At 47.9% G+C, this 20094-nt stretch overlaps 3 protein-coding genes across 5 annotated transcripts; 2 read left to right on the forward strand and 1 right to left on the reverse strand.

The window, feature by feature from the left end:
- Positions 1-61: 61 nt before the first annotated feature.
- LOC135258212 (thioredoxin reductase-like selenoprotein T1a) lies at positions 62-5809 on the reverse strand. Its single transcript, XM_064341519.1, has 6 exons — positions 5613-5809; positions 4742-4852; positions 4445-4571; positions 2881-2968; positions 1411-1577; positions 62-594 (listed from the first exon to the last, which is right to left on the reverse strand). The coding sequence occupies exons 1-5, from the start codon at positions 5747-5749 to the stop codon at positions 1453-1455; spliced, it is 588 nt and encodes a 195-aa protein (XP_064197589.1). The 5' UTR covers positions 5750-5809; the 3' UTR covers positions 62-594; positions 1411-1452.
- A 2223-nt stretch (positions 5810-8032) lies between these two features.
- LOC135258217 (stress-associated endoplasmic reticulum protein 1) lies at positions 8033-11590 on the forward strand. The gene is made up of 3 exons (XM_064341527.1): positions 8033-8267; positions 8888-8963; positions 11090-11590. The coding sequence occupies exons 1-3, from the start codon at positions 8184-8186 to the stop codon at positions 11128-11130; spliced, it is 201 nt and encodes a 66-aa protein (XP_064197597.1). The 5' UTR covers positions 8033-8183; the 3' UTR covers positions 11131-11590.
- Positions 11591-12747: 1157 nt separating this feature from the next.
- Positions 12748-19563, forward strand: LOC135258214 (choline-phosphate cytidylyltransferase A-like). Of its 3 annotated transcripts, none has more exons than XM_064341522.1 (9): positions 12748-13022; positions 14643-14755; positions 14921-15017; positions 15378-15494; positions 15847-15998; positions 16290-16368; positions 16478-16620; positions 16968-17156; positions 17467-19563. In XM_064341522.1, the coding sequence occupies exons 1-9, from the start codon at positions 12947-12949 to the stop codon at positions 17665-17667; spliced, it is 1167 nt and encodes a 388-aa protein (XP_064197592.1). In that variant the 5' UTR covers positions 12748-12946; the 3' UTR covers positions 17668-19563. The 3 variants fall into 3 exon arrangements, with proteins under 3 accessions (XP_064197592.1, XP_064197593.1, XP_064197594.1); XM_064341523.1 differs by lacking the exon at positions 12748-13022 and adding an exon at positions 13042-13263; XM_064341524.1 differs by lacking the exon at positions 12748-13022 and adding an exon at positions 13364-13660.
- The last annotated feature ends 531 nt before the right edge of the window (positions 19564-20094 follow it).

The following is a 20094-nucleotide window of genomic DNA, read 5'->3' on the forward strand; positions in this document are numbered from 1 at the left end:
TAAACATCAAAACTGCCTGGTTCGAGAAATAAAGTTGGAGTAAAATACAGGACAACTGCAGTTTCCAGTTAGTCATAATCAATTTTATTTACTCTCTCAGTTAAACATTTGGCTATAAAAACAAATATGAAACATTACAATAGCTAGGTAAATCAAACTAAATCAAGTTGTAAAGTAAATACAAATTCAAAGTATTTAAATAATTATGATCTGGCTGATTTAGGTTATTCGTGTTATTTTTGTAGATCTTCCTTAACTGAAAAATATAAAACACAACCAATGGGGATGTGGGGCAATGGCAGAGCTGAGATTACTGGGGCCGGGGGGGAGGGGGGGGGGGAGGTGCGGCAAAAAAACAAAACAAAAAAAAAAGACTCTTTACAGAATTATTGCACCAAACAGGCAGCAGTAGTTAAAAAAAAAAAAAAAAAGCCATCCCAGAGGGGTGGACCCCCGTCCCGTTTGGGGAGGGCACGTCCTCAGGCTCAGCGAGGGCCGATCAGGACATCCGGCCCGCACCCGCAGTAAAACCTGCCTTCGGTGCAGACCTTCATAAGCATCGGCTCACCGCCTGTGGACACGCCCGCCTCGAACCTGCAGCAGCATGGCGGAGGGGGGGGAGGAGGGGGAGGAGGAGAGGGAGAGGGAGGGAGGGGAGGGAGAGGGGAGGGAGGGAGGGGGGAGAGAGGGGGGAGAGAGAGAGGGGGAGGGGGAGAGAGAGGGAGGGAGGGAGGAGAAGAGAGGGAGGGGGAGAAGAGAGAAGGGAGAGGGGGAAGAGGGACAGAGAGGGAGGGGGGGAGAGAGAGAGGGAGAGGGGGAGAGAGAGGGAGGGAGGGAGGAGAAAGAGAGGGAGGGGGGAGAAAGAGAAGGGAGGGGGGGAAGAGGGACAGAGAGGGAGGGGGGAGAGAGAGAGGGGGAGGGGGAGCGAGAGAGGGAGGGAGGGGGGAGAAAGAGAGGGAGGAGGGGGGGGAGAGAGAGAGAGAGAGAGAGAGAGAGAGAGATGATTAAACAGAGGCTCACTGCAAACGCACTGAAACAGCAGAGCATATAGAGACACAGACACCATTACTGTGGAGAGCTGAGGACGGCAGTCAGTAGGTGGTGCCACTGCTGCACTTATAAACACACTGAGTGCGCCTTTATTTGTAAGTCACTCTGCATAAGAGCGACTGCTAGGCCAAGGTACTGCAATGTGAAAAAGTGACGTTGAGCCCATGGGGGCGTACAGTCTCAGCCGAAAAAGGCCAACGTGGGTGGAGGTTTTTTGCTCTATCCCAGCAATGAATCACGGAATCAAATTCAGCTATTCAGAGTACTAAAGATCATCAGATGTGGTAGTGCTGCACCCACACCGGACACCCCAGGACCAGCCAGGGGGGTGGGAGCTGGGGGGAGGGGAGGCGGACGTACGGGCTGAGGGGGTCGCAGGCCGCCAGGATCGGGGGATCTGGGCTAGGAGCGCTGGTTCGGAAGAGCGTCCATGGGCACGTTCATCTTCATCTCGTTCTCCAGGATCTGGACCAGCTGCTGCATGGAGGGCAGGTGGCCCGACTCCAGCTTGGACCACACTGGCATGTCTGCGCAGAGGGACAGAGACTAGGGTACGTCTGCGCAGAGGGACAGAGACTAGGGCACGTCTGCGCAGAGGGACAGAGACTAGGGTACGTCTGCGCAGAGGGACACAGACTAGGGTACGTCTGCGCAGAGGGACACAGACTAGGGTACGTCTGCGCAGAGGGACAGAGACTAGGGCACGTCTGCGCAGAGGGACAGAGACTAGGGTACGTCTGCGCAGAGGGACAGAGACTAGGGTAAGTCTGCGCAGAGGGACAGAGACTAGGGTACGTCTGCGCAGAGGGACAGAGACTAGGGTACGTCTGCGCAGAGGGACAGAGACTAGGGTACGTCTGCGCAGAGGGACAGAGACTAGGGTACGTCTGCGCAGAGGGACACAGACTAGGGTACGTCTGCGCAGAGGGACACAGACTAGGGTACGTCTGCGCAGAGGGACACAGACTAGGGTACGTCTGCGCAGAGGGACACAGACTAGGTACGTCTGCGCAGAGGGACACAGACTAGGGTACGTCTGCGCAGAGGGACACAGACTAGGGTACGTCTGCTCAGAGGGACACAGACTAGGGTACGTCTGCGCAGAGGCACACAGACTAGGGTACGTCTGCGCAGAGAGAGAGAGACTAGGGTACGTCTGCGCAGAGGGACACAGACTAGGGTACGTCTGCGCAGAGGGACTGAGACTAGGGTATGTCTGCGCAGAGGGACACAGACTAGGGTACGTCTGCGCAGAGGGACACAGACTAGGGTACGTCTGCGCAGAGGGACACAGACTAGGGCATGTCTGCGCAGGAGGATGCTAACAGTGCCTGTGTAAGCACACGGACACTGAGGTTAAACCACATCAGCACAGAGGTTTATGCACCATACAGGCACAAGGACAGTGAACTTAATACACGTCTGCACAGGATACAGGTTACAGCAGGACTGCAGAGAGAGAGACTGAGGAGGTTAGAGCCTGCCTGCTCACAAATACACTTTTTTTCCCCCCCTCTTCCGTATAGGCGGGGGCTATAGCAAGCTAACGCAATAACAGACTAAAATGATGACATCGCTCCCCACATCCAGTGCTTAAATGCTGCACAGATTGACAGGTACGACTTTAGCATGCGTCACTACGTTCATCTGAAGGCATCTTACCGATTCGCAGAAGCATAGAATCCCTCGGTAAACTTGTATCAAAGCAGAACTCGTCTGACGCCTTTAGAACAGCATCAGTTCACCTTTCCGATTCCCACAAAAAAAAAACCAAAAAAAAAACGCAAAGCTTGCAAGTCACAACTCGGAAGAAAGAACCACGTGACTTACCATTCAGTGTGATTTCAAAGGCGCCCGTCGACATGCAGTGGTTTTCAAGCATGTTACTGAAGAAGAACACCATCATACAAGCATAGATCTGCCAGAGAAACGGACACATTACTGCACTGAAACCTGTGTGGGCTTTGCTAAAGAACAACACAAGTGTCACTCCGAATTAAGTACTGCCTACGAGGGCACACTCCGATGGAAGCAACATATTTCCTACAGTAACTGACATAATCTGCTGGGCAGACTTACAGTAAATACACTCACAGTACGCTTAATCCTTTTAAGAGTATTTTGTTTTTTGGAATGTTTTTTTTTTTTCTTCAGAATTCCAACTCTAGACCTCCAGTGTTTTCAGTCACCAGCAGTGGTTGTGACACCAGCATTAGAATGTTCAATTAAGAACATTATAATCACATACTGTGATCTCACACCTTAAAGGGTTAAAAACAGGGGGAAATCCGTACTGAAGAGCCAATGAAAGAAATTTCACCACCTACAGTCTGCTATTCCTTACTGTTACCAAGTAGGCTTGTGCGACAAGCACCCTTGAGTTTAAAAAGAAAACGCACAGCAACAACAAAAAAAGAAACACTTGCGCAGGCCCATTTATGTTTGGGTTAGAGTAACTAGCGCCATGGTAACCAGTCCACTGGGGGGGCACCGATTTTAACAGCGGAGGCATCGCAGTGGAGCGAGAGCCACCTACACCTCGGCCCCCCCGGGGGGAGGAACCTGGGCTCGCGTGAGGACGGCGGCGGCGGCTTCTCTCCGCGCGTCAGGCGCGGTCAGAGAGGGAGCGCATCACGCCGAACGCAAACCGCCAAGGCGCCGCCGCTCGGGCGCGACTTCAGGGCTCACGTTCGCCCGAAGACGGACTTCACATTTCCAGCCGTGCTGATCGGCAACCGTGCCCTCACACTGAAGAGTTCGGCCTGGAGTAAACTTTGTTTACAGTTGACCGAAGTTCTCAGCTCAAATAACGTTGGGAATACCGCGGCTCTGTGGCCTGTCTGTCCCGCCCAGCCCGTAAGCCTGTCACAGTGTGAGTAACAGAAGCTGGGCTGGCAGAGGTCGCGACAGAAAAGGATCATGGGAAAACCAGCTGGACCGCACACTGACTCACACAAACCGGCCTGGTGTAAATGGGGGGTTATAAGAGTCAGATGGCAAATGAGCCAGTGGTACCTCACTGGTGGGGCAGGCCGAACCAGTCCAAACCAGTCAGAACCAGACTGAACCAGTGAGAACCAGTCTGAACATGCTCAGGCTTGAGCAGTCTACGTTACTATCGCCACGGCCGAGAAGACGAGGGCCGGTGAGGTCGGCCACCACAGGGACACCATTAATGGATAAACAAGGTTGATGTAACCGGGCCCAGACCTAACCCTCGCACGTGGAGCGTTAAAAATGAGCTTCGCCCTCCTTCGTTACTCTGAATCCAGCGCTGAGGCTGCCATGACAACCCACCCCTACTGTGACTGCGACAGTTCCACTCTGTCGCCCCAACCCCCCCCCCCCCCCCGAGACGCCACCTGCCCGTGTCGCCGCGGCGACGACCTCTCACCTTGTTCTCCTGGCCCCAGGCCCACAGCCCGGGAGTCTGCATGCCGAGGAAGTGGAAGGGGTCCTTCCCCAGAACGATCAGCCCTATCAAAGCCAGCTTGAACACGGAGAGGAAGGATGCAATGTGCCTGCAGACAGCAAGTGCAAAAGACTTAACACCCGTTCACCCGCTAAATCGCTCACATGTCGTGGGCAACGAAAACTTGATTAAAAAAAATCTTTTTTTTTTTTTTTTCTGTCCCATGCATGTGCAGTGGGCCTGGAGACTGTTGCCATGGCACTGGGCAAAGCCACTCACTGATAGATGGGGAGGGGCAGGTAGTTCTCCCCCTCGATGCGGATGTCTGGGTACCGCTGGTTCAGGACCTGCATGTACTCCTCAAACACCCGCTTGTACCCTCAGGAGATGCTGAAGAGGACAGAAGAGCATAACACACACATTACATACATATAGTTCACACACACATAAATTTACACACAGTACACAGTCATAAATATAATTCACATATGCTGAGAGCCAAACACAACCTCTCCTAATATCAAAAACGTACACATACTGCAATAAGTGCGTGTATGACACGCATGTGACCCATTAAGTTAAATCGCCAACACGCAATGGGATATCGTCATCCTGTGCGTTATTGACTATGGTTCAGGACCATTTGCCCTACGTCCTGCTTAGCAAATTCTCCCGACACTCAGACTAAGCCAGTGAACTCGCTCAGAAGATTACAGATGGATTAAATCAAGAGATAAAATGACGAGATTACAATGATAGCTAACTAATAGCCAGATGGTTAAACTGTGGGAAACCAGTTTACCATTGCAAGGACACGCTTCCAAATTCTGTTGGCTAACGCTAGCTGGCTCAGTACATCGGCAAACTTGCTATTTCTTTGAACATTCATTGGTGAAAACGATACAAGTACAATCTAGATAAATAGGTAGCCAGCTGCTTTATTCGGCGAAACGCTGTCTTTCTCTGATATTGCAAGATCAGACAGCAAAATATAATTTATAAATACATCTACAGTGTTAGCTAGGTAGCAAACTATCTTCACATTTGTGTCGGCCTAGTCTCTTCCTGCCACTAGCCAACCCCGGCTAACGTTAGCCAGCATGAACACCCAACCAGTCTACGTTCGTATTTTTAATTTCCCTTCTCTTACCAAATCTGGAATTTGAGAAGTGGTCCTGTGGCAAACTGCATCTTCAATTTTTTAACACCGCCGTTATCAGCGGAGGCGCAATACAGAGAAAAGACTCCTAAGAACAGGAGTGAAAAGGACAGCCACCGTTTCTCCATTCTATTCCGATTTCTTCTCGGGTCTGTGACTGAGCGCTTTCTGAACTCTGTTGAGCTACACGCCGTGACGCAAGAAAGGATCACGTAAAACGTCAGATTTAACGTGAAGGCTATGAACTTTGGGTATAGTAGTCTCTGATGCGGAAAGCGACTCAATTGAATATGATGTATATCTGTTGCTGTGACTACATTGTGTATGAGAACCACAGAAGGGCACATTTAGGCCTACTACCTTTAATATATCTGGATAAGAATATTTGCAGATTTTGCAGGAAAAACTGTCCAAGTTCAGTTGGGTGGAGATTCACGCCTGCGATCTGACCGCGAAATATATGAGGTCAAAGTCGCCAGTGATTTTGTATGGACGGTTTTTTGTGGGCTCGTGTGAGTTAATGAGTAACACTGACAGTAAACACAGACTCGCGGCATTGCTCTTGCATTTCTAATGACACTGTTAAAACAGCCGGATCAATTGACATTTCATCAGTGGTAATCAATCTTTTACCGACTGCTCGCCATCAATGGCTCTGGCCACTTCAGGTCAATTCTTATTAACAATTACAAATCCAAATTACAAGTCCACGTCTTTATGAATTAGGCCTACGCTTTTCATGTTTAGAGGGATTATTTATCATCTTAAAACAAATTATGTCAGAAATAGCTACGCATGCCATGAAGAATAAAAGTCCCTTGTTCATATTGAGCTCAGTGCAACGACACAAAAAAAGTTAATAAAATGTTTAACTGATCAATTTAAAAACTGAAGCGAATCATTATATTTTTAATTAGGTTGCTGAATACGTGTTTAAAGTCTGTCATATTTTTTTCTTAGTTATGTTAACACAGTGCATGTTTGACTTGTTATCGTTTGCTTGGTCTTTGAATTATTCATTATCTTCCAGATGGTTAGATTTAGGGGGCATGCGTCCACATTTTCACCAGTTGGGATCGCATTGATTAAATATGTATATACAATAATCCCTCTAAACACAAAAAAATTAACAGCTTGTTGAAAGCGTAGCTGGAACGAAGACCAGCATATACACACAACTGGTACCCCACGACCGAGACTGAGAATCACTGATCTGCACGATAACGACGGAGACGACCCATTTCTCCCTTCTGTTAACTCCGCAGCGACACCTCTTGCCCAAACAGATAAGTGCAATAATGGCACCACGTGACAGATACAGCCACGGGAGAGAAACACGTCGACAAATCCTGGCAGAGACCGCATCACCATAGGAAGCGATGTGATATCAGTCCACTGGATCGCGAACGGGTACCCTTTCTTGCCGACTTGCCACAGGTGAAGAGGGAACATGGAGACATCTATCAAATGTTAAGATTTTTCTTAGTGCGTGAGCCCTTTTCTTAAGTAGATATAACAACGTTACAATAATATCAATTTGTTCTCACTAACGGTACAGTTATATCAATTTGTTCTTATACGTTTACACATTTGTAATATGTGTTCAGTTATGTCCCCCCGCCACCCAAATTCATTTCAAATAATGGGCTTTAATTACATATCGTACACATTTGTACACACAGCGGAACCCTATCTAGTTCAAGGGCTCTTTTTTTGGGGGGGGGTTCAGTCAGGGAATTTTTAAACTTTGCACACCTACCACAGAGGGTCCCATAAATACCTAAAATAATTCCCGATGAAAACGAGCCAAATAACCATTTTTTTCTGAGAGTGTAATTGGTTTTGCGATGTTCAATTCCTGTTAAGTAGGCTATGGTTCTTATTCTTGGATGTTTTATTGTAAGAGCAAATACACAAATACATTAGGGTTTTTTATTGTTAATATACACGCAGAGTACATTATTTTTAATGTGCTGGCAGTTAACACCTGGTGACAAGAGTGTGTGCTTCAGCCATTTGTGGTTGAACATATAACACATCTTATAAACCTTTAGTGTGTACATGACATTGTTAAAGGAAAATTATAAAGATAATAGATAATTTAGAGAGGAGATCAATACAGATTCTTATTATTGTTTATCTCGGAGAAATGGACATCAACAGGCTGTGTGAGGTGGCCTTAAAACTCTTTCTGAGAGATGTCTGCAACATTGGCTACCTCGTTAAATATGTTTACTTTAAAAATCACACACATATCAGATCGTGGCTCAGATGATGATGCCGAAATGAAAGCTTTTACGGTATAGTAGGCAAATGAAAAACTGAGGTCTATGAAAAGCGGACTATATTGCGCTCCAGTCGTGCGGAAAGATACAAATTTGCCAAGACTAAGGAGTTTCGTCCTCTCGGGGTAGGGCCTAAGTTTGTGTATACGTAGACATTTCAGTCGGCTTTGTCACTCTTTCGCGGATACCGTTTGCTACCGAGTTAAAATCTGGTGACACAACCTTAACATCTTTTCAGTTTCGCTGCAATTACGAGTGCCCATCCAGACCCGGAAAAATGGTAGCAAAACAGAGAATTCGCATGGCCAACGAGAAACACAGCAAAAACATAACGCAGAGAGGAAACGTGGCCAAAACTACGGTAAGTTTTGGGGTGATATCGGGTGCAGTTTCCTTAGTGGTCAGTGATGAACGTGGCTTTAACTCCGCTTTAGCCATTTCGTTTCAGCTGGTCAGTTTATTAAGCTTATGAACAAGATGTGCCTTTATAGTTGTCAGATTACCGTGTATTGGCTAGCAGGTTTATTTGATTTATCATTTGAGACAGAAGGTCCGCGATGTTCGTATGTCTGGTTAGGTTACAAGCTATCATATTTGCTGTTGATGCTTGATCTTAAATATTGCTGGAATGTAGCCTATTGTTTAACTACGGAAAGTTAACGTGGAGTTAATAATATGAACTCGTAAGTCTTTGTTACCTTGGTGAATTGGTTACACTAAAAGAATGTTTCAACTTTGACGTGCGCCTTGCGTTTGCTACCGTCAGATATTTGGCTACCTCCCTGACTGAAGGGACAAAGTGTAGCATGTTGGTGTCGATTCCTATCAAGTCATTACTCGCGACGGTCTTGCCTATCTGGCCTATCTTAATTTGTGATTTTCTGCTTGATATCGCTGCGGATCTGTGAACAATAGTGTTTTATTTTTAACCAATTAAATTCACTTTAATGTTTCTTGATTATTATTATTTATTTCACACAGAGAAACGCCCAGGATGACAAAGTGTCAGTTGGACCCTGGCTTCTGGCGCTTTTCATCTTCGTTGTATGTGGATCAGGTGAGTGAACCTAAGCCAAATAGCCAGGTAGCTAACCCATCCAAACCAAATGAGCAAATACTAATAGTCAGAACTGTACGAAGTCCATTGCGCCCGCCCCGCGTCCGATCCAATGGTGTGTTTGGGTCAGCCTGGTTAAGTAGGCTTATTTATTCCAGTGAAATAATTGGAAAAGTCTTGCGATGCTGCCTTTAATTTTGGATACATCGTGTTTGCCTATACGTACCGCCGTCTTTGGTGTGCCTTTGTAGAATTAAGGGCAAACAGGTGCACGGCCACTCAGAGAGAACTGCAGTAGCTACGACAACGTAGATCCAAGTCGTGATTAAAAAAAGTAGCAATTTGCTTATTACAATTTGCAGTATAACTTAGTTACCTACGTTGCGTGTGACGTCCCCTAAGGGGTTGTTCTGTGGGCTTAAATTTGCAGCATTAAAATCTTTGGAGATGTCAGGTGGCCGGGAAAGTGGCCAGATCAGACGTAGGAAGAACACGTTTTCTGGTCAAATGGCGAGGGCATAGCTGTTCTGAAGTTTGTTCCTAGAAAAAGAAAAAAAAAAAAACCTGCGTTTTTCGTGTTTATATTGGGGGTTTGCGATAAGGCCGATAACGTCCCCAGTGCAGTCTGATACGGGAGCTGTATCTGTTCTCGCGCACATGTAGCGCACAGGTGTGTGTTCTCGCACAGGTATCTCACTGACCTTGTACAAAGCCACTTGTTGACAGCGACAAATTACAGTTTTTTTCGCCCCCTCACTTTAACAGATTTACATGATACTAAACGCCTTTGTATACTCCATTCCTCTGGACCCGTACATTCCAGGAGACTCTGGGTTAGTTTCTGTTGTGCTGGAAGTTCTGCTCCCCAGACCACAACGGAAACATGGAACAAACTCTTTTTTTTTTTTACAGGCAGGCACTTGGTTACTGGGCACAGGTTATGACTCAGGGATTGCGCAACACCGTAGGTTGTGCTGTGTATGTGTGGGTGTCTGTTGGCAAATGCGCTGCGTGACGTCCGCGGCCAGGCCCATGTTCCTCGCCACAGTCTGTCGGGTTTGACATTTGCAGATTTTTTTTCCGGAGAGCTCCGATCCTCCCCCTCTCCCCCCACCCCCACCCCCACCCCCCATTCCTTGCCGCGTAGTAGGCGAGTTTGATTATTCGCCTTGGAAAGTGAGGTTTTTACCAAGAGACACTCACAGACACTCACAGCAGGCCGTCGCTGAGAAAGTCGTCCCGAGGTCTCTGTCGCGCGGCACTCCGCAGTGGAGAAAGCACTGATTTGGCGCTCGTGCTTTGCCTCGAGCCCACGTCAGCGGCCTGTATGACAAAGCGGGATCACTCGGTCACCTGTGTAACTGCACTAAGTAAAAGCCCAGAACAGCTCTCCTTACCTCAGTCCGTATTCCAGATTCGGGAGGGGTTCTGGGTTTCGCTCAGTGCAGTTACCCAGCTAAGTCGGTGATCCGGCTTTGTGACACAGGCTCCAGGTCATCCTCTATGCTGCTGTTATTCTGGTGCTGATGTTACATTACTGGTGTATGACAGATGCTCTTATGCACAGAGAGTTGCACAATAAAAATTTTTTTTGTTTTTGTTTTTTTTTTTTAATTTTTTTTTTAAATACCCAGCATCCATGTATGCTGCTGGATACACACTGAAGTAATTCAGGCTAAGTACCTTGCTCAAAGCTGGGAATCAAACCCGCAGCCCTTGGGTTCCAGTTTACAAGCCCAGGGTTCTGCCTCACGAAGCAGGATTACTGAGCTGGGTAACTGCACTGAGTAAAACCAAATGGACTGAAGTAAAAAGTGCTGTTCCGGATTTTACTCTGTGCGGTTTTTCAGCTAACTCGGTAATCCTGCTTTGATAAATACCCCCCAGGATTACTGAGTTGAGTAAAACCTGGAACCGTCCCATATCTGGAAACGTGGACTGAAGTAAAAAGAGCTGTTCCGGGTTTTACTCAGTGCAGTTACCCTGCTAACTCGGTGATCCCGCATTGTGCTACAGGCCCTCAGATCCCTCACCGTCGTGCTGCACTGCCAGCGTTGAACTGAGATCATTTTTCGGTGTGTTTTGTTTGTTTTTAAAGCCTTTTCATTATTACTCCCCTCACACAGCAATATTCCAGATCATCCAGAGCATCCGAATGGGAATGTAAGATGGAGGCCCCCACCTGTCCGCCTGTCCTCCACCTGTCTCCCGGTCATCTCCCACCAGCATCCCTCACTCTGCCTTCCTGATGGATACCCCAGGCCTGGCGAGGCTCCAGCCCCCAAACATCCTCCTTCTTCTGCTTTTTTTTTCTTTTTGTTTTGTTTGTTTGTTTTCTCGAGTTTTTGGCCACGCCAGGTCGCTGTGCCCACCCTCCCTGTGCCTTAAAAGTGGAACCAAAAGCACGCGTTTAGAAAGCCATACGAGTCACAATCCTGCATTCCAATCTGGGACCCACGATCAAAGAGTCAAAGTCTCGCACAATTTTGTAATCCTGTTTTTTAAAAGATCTGTGATTCCAATTATGCATCTATCCTTGACCATGTTGGACTCTACTTTGCCTTCTCTGTACATGATTCCAGTCTAATTGCAAATAATGTCCTCTTTATTCTAGGGGGATTTGTTTTTTTTAAAAGGTGTTTTTTTTTTTGGTTTGTTTCCTATTGGGAATAGTACACCTCTTAAGTCTTGTACACGTCCAGGAAGCGACCACTGAGAAGACGACAGTAACTTTATTCCACAGCTGTACAAAATGGAATTTAAATTGTAAGAAATGTTTGTCTTAATTTTTCCCTTCTGTATTTATGGATCTTAATTCTGAGATGGTGTTGTGCTTTGGTTCTGTACGTCCATTGATTTCCATGTGTTTGTTACCTAAAGTAGGGTATGTGTGTGTGTCTGGTGCTGAGGGGTTGGGCCAAAGAGCGACTGGTTTTCATTCCACTAAAGCCTAACCCTAACTGGTTGCCTAATATAGGATTCCCACCCAATCGCCAGCTCTACACAAGCTGGATTTTTACACCCTCTTGGCCACCAGAGGGCGCACTGCCCCTACAGGAAATGAAGTTCAGTTCGAAGTAAATCTGCCTGCAGTGTGTGCCACATGCAAAGAAAAATCTGCCTTTTCTGCTGATAAAAAAGTAAAACCAATAAAAAAAAGGAAACAAGGAATGTAGTTCTGTATGTGTATTTCTGTTTGCAAGCGTCTGTGCACACAAAATTCATATTTTCATTATCTGGGAACAGAAGCAACACAGAACAAACCCCAATTTAATGCTGGCAAATCTTGATACACAATTAAATTTAAATGAACACTTTTAAACATTAAAAACTCACTGAAGAAAAGGAACACATTTTGCCTTGTACTATAGTGGATCACAACTTTAGAATACTTTGAAATCATAGGTAGATTTTTGTTTTTGTAAATTGCATATGCCTTAATAGTGCTTTGGCACAACAACACTTTTTTTTCCCAGCGCATAAATAAAAGCTTCCTCGGGTCAATCCTCATTAACACTTACCTAATGGGTGATATGCCACATTAGGATTTCCATGCCAACTGGAGTAGACATGGCTAGGTGTAAAATTAATGACTTTATTCGTCTTTATGCATCAAATGTTACCAGATACTTAAAACGAGGAAACGAGCACTTGGAAAACGTTACCAAAACTGAAAGCAATATGACACCATTATTAATAAACCACCCCGTGGTTGCCATCGTGTAAGTTTTCGACGCAAATAGTTTCTCCTGTCCACCACCAGGGGGCGAAGAAAAGCAGATGGGCGGATACGCACATTGTATCTGCAAGCAAGGCCACCTCACTTCCTCGTAGTTCCTGTATTGCTGTCATCCAACTGGTCCACTGTGTCTTTAAAGCGCACAGTTGATAGCGCCTAATCCGGCTACATTCCCGATATCAACACGCCCGGCCCTCAGCCCCCGGCAACATACCGACGGGTTTTCAGAGACCGTTCGGGCCGTATGGCACTACTTAAGGCCGGGGCAGGGTATCGCGGAACTACTCAGGACACCGAGAGCTTCACAACAGGAGACCCGGGTTCGTGACGTCTGTTATGACTTTACTAGCTAACATTAGCCTCTAAGCTAGCCAAGAAAGTCTCACCTACAGTGTTAATTCAGAAATCCAACTGTTGTTAGTCGTAATTAATGTGGGCTACCTGTTGTTCCCACGAGTGTGTCCTGTTGCATGGTCTTTGAAAAGTAATTCAAGAGGAATCTTCCAAGCTGTCATCTGCTGAAAAAAGTTCGGCTCCAAATTAGCTGTCACTTTGCTAGAGGTTATTTAACCAACGTTACCTTTTACACAGTTTAAAACTGACACTTGACCTAGCAATGCTTAGCGCTTGAACTATTGTGAGATGACTATAGACTTAGCTGGGCTGGCTGTGTCGGTAAGTAACTAGCAGGGCGGCACATAGCTGTATCTCGATGTCATGTTTAACTGTCTGTTTTAGCCGTTAACTAACCAGCTATATCAGTCTGTCCGGACTACCGTCTTGCAAGCTAGCCCTATTTAATTTGATTTATTTAGCCAACGTAGATCATTTAGAAGGGCGGCTTGTGTCAGCCTCCTTAGCCAGCGTCACTTGCTCACTTACTGACTAACACTAGCTAGCAAGCTTTTTGTGCAGTTGCTAGCTGGCTAGCCAGTCGATTCTATAGTCTATTTAGCAGGTGAGTTGTGAACGGTAACGCTAGTTGCTAGCTACTTTCGGACTATGAACTTTGGACTCGTTATGTGGCATAGCGAGTATTGTTATGACATAATTGCCTCTGCCCTCTGATGTGATCACCATTATCGGTAACAGTGAGGAAAATGGACTGTTAATTATTTGTGTGAAAGCTGTGGCTCAGTCTTGCTCAAGGGGAGTTGGCTAGGTGGCAGGCAAAGTTTTGTTTTGATTTTGAGCCCTTTAATACCGGGGGATATACATTTTTGAAACGGTAACCTCACGCTTATGTTACAGCCTATTAGCTGTCTGGTGCATGTGCGTGTTAGTTTTTAAATCTTGTCCCGGTGACATTTACCAAGGAGTCTGTGAGATGGGTTCACTCGGTGCAGTTTCGGGTGGCGCTTTCTAGTCACTACTCTGCGATACTATTCTGATCCTGTGATATTTAGGTGAGGTTTAGTTTTGCAGTCATGCCCAGAGGTGTCTAGTGAGCCACGAAAACGATATTTTCCATTGCAGTATAACAGTCATCTGTCCAGATATTAAGGCCAATACAGATTAATTGATTTGTTCAAAGAAAATAACTTTAGTTTACTTTTCAGGTTCTGCATACCAATTACTGACAAGTAAATAACTGCACTTACCACCTGCGTGACATACAGGCCATTCTGCCTTTGTCGCGCACGAATGCAATATCTTAATTGTGAATTGTCCTGCTTCTCGAATTATATAATGTGCCCGTTAATGTCGCGACCGGTGGGTCTGTTGTCCTGTGGAATCCATGGCATGAGGCGGGCCAACAACTTTGGATTATGCAACATGACACTTCCAGTCAAACCTGGCACTCGGGTTTCTTCGCCGTGCAGCGAAACGGCGCCATCTACGGCTCTAATGTCAGACTGTAAAGCCAAATGTGTACGGCGAGCGCAGCCCGGCTGCATATATTGAGTTAACTTGGGCGTACGCAACCTGTTCACCTGCAGAAATGGAGTCTCACAGCTCGCATCGGCAGGTCTCCAAGAAGAGGCGAAGGGAGGGATCTAATGCCGAGGCGGAGGAAGTCGAGCGGCCGGGGAAGGTTCCGCGCTGCACCGTGGTGAGTGTGAGCGAGCGAGGTGGGGAATAGCGAGCAGGTGAGTAAAGCTAGCGATAACGCGTTTGGCCGTTTTAAAAAGCGCGTATGTGGTGGACATGCCCTGGGTAGGGAGTCCCAGAGATGAGTGCGTACCCAGCGTAGTTACATGTTTGTTCTTAATCCCAGGGGGTGAAAGATCCGGCGCCGTTCGCGGACCAGCTTGTGACGCCGGCCACGCCCTACCTGCGCGTCAGCATGGAGGAGGCCCGTAAGGGAACCCCACGTGAGTTTGAAAAGGCGTCCGGAACATGTTCCAAACATTCTGGGCGCAGTGTCATGCATACCAGTCGCAGTCGACACGTGCTCATAGTCTTACAGAAGTTTGCATAAAATCTGTGACTGACCAGCTCATAACCCAACCCAAGACAATGGCGCAAGTGAAATGAACTCCAGGCCTGTGTGTGTCCAAAACAGCTTACATGCCTACTTCTGAGTATGCAGGTTGTGAACTTACTCAATAATGGGCAAGTAAGCTGTTTGGGACACGGCCAAGAACAAGCGTGCACGTGTAAAAGCATGCAGAGAAATCACTGCCATTATCTGAAACCCCCCCCCCCCCCCCCCCCTCCCCCCCCCCCCACAGTGGAACGGCCCGTTCGGGTGTATGCAGACGGGATCTTTGACGTCTTCCACTCGGGACACGCCCGCGCACTCATGCAGGCCAAGCGCCTCTTCCCAAACACGCATCTCATAGTGGGCGGTGAGGAGCACTTGTTTTCTTTTTTCCCTCTTTCTTTCTGTAAGTGTTATCTCCAAAGCTGACTGCTTTCGGTTAGCATTAGCATACGCCTCTGGCCTTTCATTCTTCTCCCTTCCGTTACATCTGATAGCTAGTGTGTGCATGACTCATGGGTCTGTAGAGTTACGTGCTCACCTTAAAATGATATGTTTCTGCATGAGTGCTATGTGTTGTGTTAATGTTTGTTATATATTATTGTAATGATTTTTTGTTTAGGTAGCCAACCAATTTACCCCCCTCGTGGATTAATAAAGTTTATCAATCAATCAATCAATCAATCAGTCAATCCATTTCCTCTTCCCCCTCCCCTCAGTTTGCAGTGATGATCTGACGCACAAGTTCAAGGGCTTCACGGTCATGAACGAGGACGAGCGCTACGACGCGGTCAGCCACTGCCGCTACGTCGACGAGGTCGTCCGCGACGCCCCCTGGACGCTCTCTCCCGAGTTCCTGGCCAAACACCGGGTAAGAGAGAGAGAGAGAGAGAGAGAGAGACAGCGAGAAAAAGAGAGCGAGAGAGACATTGTGAGAGAAGAAGAATCATTGACAATACGGGAGTATTTTCAGCTGTTCACATGGCGGCATCCCACTGTGCTTTGTTTTCCCAAGACGGGCAGAAGAGCTGGAGTATCTTGTCTTGTTGACGATGATCTTGGGGGGGGGGGGCGTGGCCTCAGCAGGGTTGTACCCCCCCACACCCACCCCCCCCCTTCTGTTCCAGAAGATAACAGCCTCTGTCTCCCCTCTGACCCTCAGATCGACTTTGTCGCTCACGACGATATCCCATACTCCTCTGCGGGGAGTGACGACGTCTATAAGCACATCAAGGACGCGGGTGGGTGTCATGGTAACCCGGGGGGTGGAGGCGGGACGTGCTGATTGGCTGGGAATTGTTTCATGTGACAAGTGTTCTTTCGCTCCCACCTCTCCCCCCTCCACCCCAGGCATGTTTGCCCCCACCCAGCGGACAGAGGGCATCTCCACCTCTGACATCATCACTCGCATCGTCCGCGACTACGACTTGTACGTGCGTCGCAACCTGCAGCGAGGGTACACTGCCAAAGAGCTCAACGTTAGCTTCATCAACGTGAGTCAGACCTTTTGGGAGGGAACTGTTAAAATCTATGCACAGGGATTTAAAAAAAAACTCAAATACTGTTCTGTGATCTGCTCTGTGTTCAGTTGATTGAGAGAGGAACTAATGACCACTTTGGGTGTGATTATGACATCATTCCTCTCCAAGTTCCATGACCTCTATATTGCAGTGATGCATGTGTTCAGAATTTATCCAGATGATGACCCACCCATAACTGATCTGGACAGTTCCAGTTTTAGGCTAAGCTGCTGGAAACTGGCACGCCACCAAATTGTGAGTACTGAGAATGTGAATGAGGCATCCGTTCTCACGCTGGCACACCGCCCCCTGTCTGCCAGGAGAAGAAGTACCACCTGCAGGAGCGCGTGGATAAGGTGAAGCGGAAAGTCAAGGACGTGGAGGAGCTCTCCAAGGAGTTCGTGCAGAAGGTGGAGGAGAAGAGCATCGACCTCATCCAGAAGTGGGAGGAGAAGTCGCGCGAGTTCATCGGCAACTTCCTGCAGATGTTCGGCCCGGAGGGGGCGCTGGTGAGCAGGGTGGGGGGAGAAGATCCATGTTTTTTTTTTTTTGTGTGTGTGTAGTGAGGAAAAGGGCGTGTGTCGAGATTCACACTGCAGATGAGGCTCTGTCCTCCTCATCTGAGGGACAGAAGCATTATCTCTCTCTGTGGACATGGTGGAACCCGGACCATAAGATCACCTGCTACCATAAATAGCCTTGCTAGCTTGATGACTTAATGCTGTGTGGCCATCCAGGATGGGAGTCTTGAGAATGTACGTCATTTCTGGGTGAGAGGACGTTTGAAATGAATGTAATGCGCTGTCCCCCCCCCCACAGAAACACATGCTGAAAGAGGGGAGGGGCCGGATGCTCCAAGCCATCAGTCCCAGGCAGAGCCCCAACAGCAGCCCAACCCGGGAGCGCTCCCCGTCCCCCACCTTCCGCCTCCCGTTCTTCGCCCGGTCCCCCCCGTCCTCCCCCCCGCACCACGGCCAGGGGTACCCCATCAGCGAGGACGACGAGGACGGAGAGGACTAGGGCTTTCCTCGCCTCCACCCGTCCCTAGCCCCCCCTCAACCAATCAGGACCTCCCTGTCCACCCTCCTCAGCCAATCAGCACCTCCCTCTCCTCTCCACCCCCCCTAAACCAATCAACACCTCGCTCTCCGTTTCGCTTGTCTCGGTAGTCCCACTTCTCTCTATCGTCTCTCCATGTCATTCTGCCCCCCCCCTCCCTCCCTCCCTCCCCCGCTCTTTGCGACACTGTAAAAATGGCCAGCTCAGCTCATATAACTGGAGCGGCAGGAATCCCTCAGGACGGCTGTGTTTTTAATGGGGGGGGGGGGGTTTATGGTGCCGCCTGTCTTTCCGGGAGGCGTGCCCACGCGCGCGGGCTACACCTGTCTCCAGGTACGCCGTGTCCTCGGGCCGCGCCACGCCTCCGAATTAGGGCGCCAAGTCTGAGTCGCCCTCCGGTCGGCATGTAGTGTCAGAGTGCCGTTTCTCCTCCCCTTTGTTCCAACACGCAACCCAGTGACAACACCGCACGCACACACACAGACACACACACACACCCACACTATGAGGACATACCGTCCACCTCTTTCTCTCTCTGACCACACCCTCTACACTCTCACCCCTTTCCCACATCTCCCTCCCTCCCTCCAGAAATATCCAATCAGGTATTGTCCTCCTCTCGCAGACGGACTGTTCCATTCTTGGAGGGGGGGGGAGTGCTCATTGTTTGGCAACTGTGTGGGAACATACCTAAGCCCGTTTTAAATGTGCTATGACTTAACCTCACGATTTAGCCTTAACCACTGTACACAATTTGGGCATAGTTTTCCCTTCAGAACACATGCGCGCAAGCACTCACGCACGCACACAGAGGGATACCACTGTTTATTCTGGAATGCTCTGCAGCCCCACCCTTCCTCCTTTGAATTCCCTGGTTCTGTATTTCCACTGCTGGGGGAACATCATACCACGCCCCCCCCCCCCCCTTTACCACCAGTGACTGCCAGTGGCCTCCGGTTAGTGACAAAACATTTGGGTGTTGGGTCACCTGTTCTTGGATCAGTGTTTTTGCAGGCTGTGCCACGTGCACAACCCTCACCTTTCTTCTTTCTCTCAGTCTCTCGTTCATCAGTCCCCAAAGCACAGAACACAACCAGTATGAAGCCATAACGTGGAGTGGAACGGTGTTGAATGATGCGGTTGTCATTTTTTATTACTGTATTACTGTTATTAATATGAGCACTACTTGGTTTTTTGTTTAATTTTGGAAATTGGCTGTACTAGGCACAGTGGTCCTGCTCCCTGCTGTGATTGGCAGGTCGGATTCCTTCCCATCTTCCCATTGGCAAACGGAGTCAAGGTCCCGTCCAATCATTTCTTCCAGTCTTGTGCTCCACTGTGAACGCTAGTACATTTTTACTGGGTATGACGGTCTCCATATTTTAAACACATGTGATTTTGTTTTATTATTATTATTGTTATTATTATTATTATTATTAATATTAATAATAATAAAAAAATTACAGCATAATGTATATTTACTAATATAGTTTAAATTGCTTTTTTTTTAAAGTATTGTTTCTGTCGTGATGAGGTTTGACCATCTACATTTCACTCTTGGAGCAGTCGGAATCCTCAAACCTTCACACCGAACTGAAACATCCACCCCTGTACGCTTGTGAGGAATTGCAAATTACAACTTTTACATTCACAACTTTAGCCAAAGTAAAAAAAAAAAACTTTTTGAAACTCCTAAACTGTGGTCAGTTTCGTTTTAATTGCGGAATACGAGTGCGTACGTCTGGGCTGACGGCTTCGATGTCCTTCTGAAATGTGTGCGTGGAATTAAGGCCAGTTCTTTATTCTTTTTTGCCAGTATCAGTGTTCTGAACTGAGAATTAAAAAATGCAAACAAAATCGTATTTTGACGAAGTGCCTTTTTTTAACCCCTTCCCTCCCCCTCCCCCTCATAGTTATAAATATAAATGATTCATCATCACACAACGTCCCATGCAGACAGGCCGAGTCGGTCTCTCACCGTTCCTGTGACCGGCAAGCCTTTCGGCCCGGTCAGAACGGCATGCTGGGTAAGGAAACGGGGCCCTATGGCGCAAAGGTCGCGGGCGCAGCCGAGCGCTGAGCGAGGCGCCGGACCTGCCGGGCCTCGGCGAAGCAGCCAGCTGTATAAATAGACCGCGTGTAAAAAAAAAAAATATAAAAAAATCTCTCTCCCCGGATAAAGTCTGCCAAATACCGAAATGGTACACGGCCGGGCCAAGCGCTCCCCATCGCCCGCGATGATTTACCCTCTCCAAGGCTTCGCCTCGCCGGCTCAGCTCCTAAAACGCGCAATTTTGCTTTCTTTTTTTTTTTTTTTTAAAAGAGGAAGAAAGCTTCAGACGGGAACAGCCACCCTGAGAATGTCCCGTGTGATTCAATTCGGGGATT

The sequence above is a fragment of the Anguilla rostrata genome, chromosome 6 (assembly GCF_018555375.3).
Source record: "Anguilla rostrata isolate EN2019 chromosome 6, ASM1855537v3, whole genome shotgun sequence".
NCBI classification, from domain to species: Eukaryota; Metazoa; Chordata; class Actinopteri; order Anguilliformes; family Anguillidae; genus Anguilla; species Anguilla rostrata.

Coding starts and splice junctions, on each gene's coding strand:
- LOC135258214 (XM_064341522.1), top strand. CDS start 12,947: ATGGCACTACTTAAGGCCGGGGCAGGGTATCGCGGAACTACTCAGGAC. Junction 13,023..14,642: donor CTTCACAACAGGAGACCCGG/GTTCGTGACGTC, acceptor GTTCACCTGCAG/AAATGGAGTCTCACAGCTCG. Junction 15,495..15,846: donor CACGCATCTCATAGTGGGCG/GTGAGGAGCACT, acceptor CCCTCCCCTCAG/TTTGCAGTGATGATCTGACG.
- LOC135258217 (XM_064341527.1), top strand. CDS start 8,184: ATGGTAGCAAAACAGAGAATTCGCATGGCCAACGAGAAACACAGCAAA. Junction 8,268..8,887: donor GAAACGTGGCCAAAACTACG/GTAAGTTTTGGG, acceptor TATTTCACACAG/AGAAACGCCCAGGATGACAA. Junction 8,964..11,089: donor CTTCGTTGTATGTGGATCAG/GTGAGTGAACCT, acceptor CCCCTCACACAG/CAATATTCCAGATCATCCAG.